Source organism: Empidonax traillii, unplaced genomic scaffold, assembly GCF_003031625.1.
Source record: "Empidonax traillii isolate 1590-97213 ecotype Southwest subspecies unplaced genomic scaffold, ASM303162v1 scaffold1569:size99645, whole genome shotgun sequence".
In the NCBI taxonomy this organism is placed as follows: domain Eukaryota; kingdom Metazoa; phylum Chordata; class Aves; order Passeriformes; family Tyrannidae; genus Empidonax; species Empidonax traillii.
Genome location: NW_020956762.1, coordinates 25,160 through 29,238, shown reverse-complemented (window position 1 = coordinate 29,238; position 4,079 = coordinate 25,160). Strand labels below are relative to the sequence as shown.

General features: G+C 56.8%; 1 protein-coding gene across 1 annotated transcript in view; it reads right to left on the bottom strand.

The window, feature by feature from the left end:
- Positions 1–1,238: 1,238 nt before the first annotated feature.
- LOC114070469 (all-trans-retinol 13,14-reductase-like) overlaps positions 1,239–4,079 on the bottom strand; it is a 9,043-nt gene continuing 6,202 nt past the window's right edge. Inside the window, exons 5-9 of the mRNA XM_027907906.1 lie at positions 3,827–3,974; positions 3,576–3,685; positions 3,134–3,300; positions 2,508–2,667; positions 1,239–2,079 (exon numbers count right to left, since the gene is read on the bottom strand). Of these exons, the coding sequence (XP_027763707.1) occupies positions 1,934–2,079; positions 2,508–2,667; positions 3,134–3,300; positions 3,576–3,685; positions 3,827–3,974 (731 nt within the window). The 3' untranslated portion in view covers positions 1,239–1,933. The remainder of the gene's footprint in view (positions 2,080–2,507; positions 2,668–3,133; positions 3,301–3,575; positions 3,686–3,826; positions 3,975–4,079) is intronic.

Below are 4,079 nucleotides of genomic sequence, written 5' to 3'. Positions count from 1 at the left end.
CCCTGAGCCTGCCCTGACACAGCTCCAGCCATTCCCTGGGGGCTGTCCCTGCTCCCCCCAGAGCAGAGCTCAGTCCTGCCCCTCCTCTGCCCCTGCCCAGGGAGCTGGAACTGCAATGAGGTCTCCCCTCAGTCTCCTCCAACTGAATTACCAGTTTGCTCAGTGATCTAATCCTCTTTGCTGGATCAGCCTTCAAGCCTATTTCCAGGGCTCCTTTCCAGCATGGTCACACCATTCCCTGCTAAGGAACCACCTCTGGGTTTTATTTTTCCCCTACTCCATCACCAGCTCACAGCCAGGCTTCTCCCAGCCCGGCTCCCAGGGGTTGCTGTCCCAAGTGTCACCATGATGGGATTTAAAGTCACCTTTTATGGATTCATCTATATCCAGGGAGTGTCTGGGAGGAATATTTTCTCCCAGTGACGTCCTGTGTCATGGCAAACAGTGTGATTTCAGCCCCAGTAGTCCAAAGGGTGCAAGCCACCGGGAGAAATGGGGACACTGGGAATGACTGAGGCTCTACCCTGAAGGAGGGACACACACAGGGATGGTGGGAGGCTGGGAGAGGAGGGTTTGCAGTGAGCAAGGAGGCTTCAAAATTGATGAAAGCATCAAAAAAGAGGGATGGAGCATAAAAGGATTGGGATGGAGGGTTTTGGTGGGAAGCTGGGGAGTGAGGAATGGCCCAAGGAGGTACCAAAATCCACCATTAAACCAGATTTGTACCGGCAGCAGCTTTAAACCTCGTGCTGTGCCAGTCTAGTTGTGTTCTAACCAAGCAAAAAGGGGAGAAATTCTCATCCAGCAGCTGCATTACCTGAACAAAGATGTTTCTGGGGATCTGGGGGACTCCCAGGACCCAATCTGGAAAATCTGGGTCAGTCTCACGAGCTTTGAGACACAGCCCAAGGTGCCCCCATCCTCTCCGTGGCTGGAGATGATGCTCTCAAAGGCCTTGCCATGCTCACAGCAATGACAGGGCCACCTTAGGGTGTCACAGAGGGTGGGGGGCCAGGAGGTGGGAGATGGGGACAGCTGGGGTTTGGGGAATCATAGGTAAATCCACATGGGCCACTGGCTTTCCTCAGGTTTCCCATTTCTGTTGCTATTCCTCCCCAAATCTGGGCAGTGTAAGCCCCCAGCAACATGTTCACAAGACTGGGGCTCTCCTTTCTCCTTCCCCTTCCCTTCCCCGTCACCTCAGCCAGCCCTGCTGACCCGTCACGAGGCACCAATCCCAGGCTCACGAGCACTCTTTTATTTATTTATTTCCAGTCTCTTGTGCTTCCCTTCCCAACCGGACAGGACTTTGACACTGTTCCCAAGCTTTTCCCAGGAGACAGAAGGACTTTTGTACTGTTTGTGCCACCGACGCCTCGGGGCGATGGGGGGAGAGCAGCGCCCAAACCCCAGGAATATCGGGGTGCTGGGGTCCTGCTGCCCCCAGAAATGATTTTGGAAGCACCAGGCAGCCCACAAGGGCCATTGCTCTCAAATAGCTCTGGGGGTTGCAGGTGAAGGGGGGTGTTTGCTGGGGGATGCAGGTGGAGGTCGATGCTCTTCCGATGCTCCCCTGGTGGGATCCAGCCCTGGGTGCTGCCGGCTCTGCGGGTGCTGCTGCTCGGTGCTGTTACTGGTGCTGCCTGTTTTGGGGTTACCTTGACTTCCCTCCTGGCCATGGCCCCGTGGGGCAGCTCTTGGGGATGCTCTTCACAGCCAGGGACAAGCAGTGGACGTGGTGGTGGAAGCAGACGCTTTTCAGGTGGGTGAGGTGCAAAACAGTCTAGCTATGAACGGGAATGGCATCTTCCTGGATTGAAATCCTTGGCTTTGCATGGGGATGGATCTGCTACGGGTGTGTGACAGCAGAGAATGCGGAGGTGGGGGTGATGTGGTGGGGCATGGGGGGTCCCTGATGGTAGGACAGCAGGTGTTAGTTTCCCTTCTTGGAGTTGGTGGCCTGCAAGCTTTTCTTCAGTCTCACCAGGTCAGCGTAGAGGTTGCGCTTGAGGATGGTGCTGGCGCAGATGACGGCTCCTTGCAGGGCTCCCATGAAGCCACCCAGGCACAAATCCTGCCCTGGAAGGAGGGAGAAGCAGCCATGGTCCCCCTGGGAGCAGTCCTCGCTCCCCATTCTATCCCAGCCAACCACAAATGCTGGTTTGGGCATCACCTTCCCCACGTTCCAGCTGCCCCCACATCATCCCTGGGGTCTGAACCCACAACCCCCTCCCTGTTTGACCCCTTCCTTCTCCCAGGCAAGAAAAGGGCTTCATCCTGCCCCATCCTGCACCGGGCAAGGAGACAATCTCCCAGAGCTGGAGGAGCACAGCCCTTTTCTCCTCCCCTTGGGACTGTGGAACTCCACTTCTCCAGCGGCTCTTCCACTGACCCACAGCACCGCAGGGGCTCTTCCCTTTATGCCATTTCAGGAGTGGAAGTTTTCTGCCCCCACACCCCGCTCCCCCAGAGCTGCCCCCGCCTGAGGACACTGCTGGCCCTGTCACCTGTCAGGTAGAGGTTGGGGACGGCCGTCTCTGCCCTCACAGCAGCCATGACCTCGGCCTGCAGGCGGGGGATGCCGTGGTCGGCGCCGTACAGCTCCCCGCGGGGGCTGGCGATGTAGTGCTGGTTGGTGAGGGGTGTCCCGCCGGACAGGTACTCCACCTGCAGGGATGGGGCAACAGGGGGGTCTGCAGGGTAGCAGGACAGGGAGAGGGGAAGCCTTCTGCTTCAGAAAGTTGTTTTTGGGGGGGTACGGGCTGAGATGAGTTCCCTCTCAGACCCCTGGGTGGTTTGGTTCTGAAGGATCATCCTGGGACAGTCATCCAGGTCTGCCCAGGTTGGACAGGGCTTGGAGCAAACTTTTCTAGTGGAAGGTGTGTCTGCCCACGGCAGAGGGTGGAATGGGATGAGCTTTAAAGTCCCTTCTCACCCAAAGCACTCCCTGATTCCATGACCACTCACCCTCGCATCATGAGGAGGCAGCAGTGATGGCTTAGAGTGATGCTGGACCTCATGTCCAGCGGGTTCAGCCCCAGCTCCAGTGCTGGGTGTGTAGAGGGGACACAGAGAGGAGCTGGAGGACCCCTGAAACCCAAGTTTAGGACCCCCAAGACCCAAGTTTCCTCACCCTGCCCTCAATGCGGGGGTAGAGCTTGTAGACAGTCTGCATGACAGCATCCACAAAGGTCTTCTTCAGGTCCTCGTAGTCATCACCCCTCTTGTTGACCTGCTCATCCTTCCACTCCTCAAACCACTCGTATCTGGCGAAGGTGACGATGGCCAGCGTGGATTTACCTGCGGGGGGACAAGGATGGGGCACTTATCCCTCTGCCCACATTCACCCCACCCTGCTGCCCCAAACCCTCCCCACCCAAACCCAGGGGATGTCCCCAGGTCTTTGGGGCTCCATGTCCTTCATCCAGGTATCTCAAAGACTGCATTCCATGAGCCACCTGCTCAGCAGCTTTGACCATGGATAGTTGAGAAGAAACTCCTTGTTGGGGGTCACCAAACCCCAACAAGAGTTTTGGAGCCCCTCACAAGCATTTGTGGTTGGGCTTCAGTCTTACCTGGGTGCCTCATTTCCCAGGTGGGGTCCTTGGACGAGGGGGAGGTGACAAAGAGGAGAGGCATGTTCTTGGCAGCTTCTTCTCTGGGTAAGTCCGTGTAGTGCCTCATGCTGCAGGGGGATGCAAGGGTTGAGGCGAGTTTGGTGCGTACCTTTGCCTGAGTCCTCATTTCAGCTGAATCCCTGTTTTCTGAGTCACCGCCCAGGAATTCATCTCCTTAAGCTCAGTGAAGCAGGTGAAGCCAAACCTACATTCCATCTAGGTCACTCCCTGGGTACATGAAGTAGTTGGTGGGCTCCAACCCCAACTCTTCCCTTGAGCCGTTGAGGCCGACGAAGACGGTGAAGCAGCCCTGGCCGTGGGTCACCAGGGAGAGCTGGGACTGGATCTCTGCAATAGGAGAGAAAAAGGGGGATTAGTCTTTCCTGGGGAAAATCAGGCTTTTCTAGGATCCTCTGCTATGAAGTGGTTTCTCCAATCCTGACCCCCTCTCACCAAACCCTG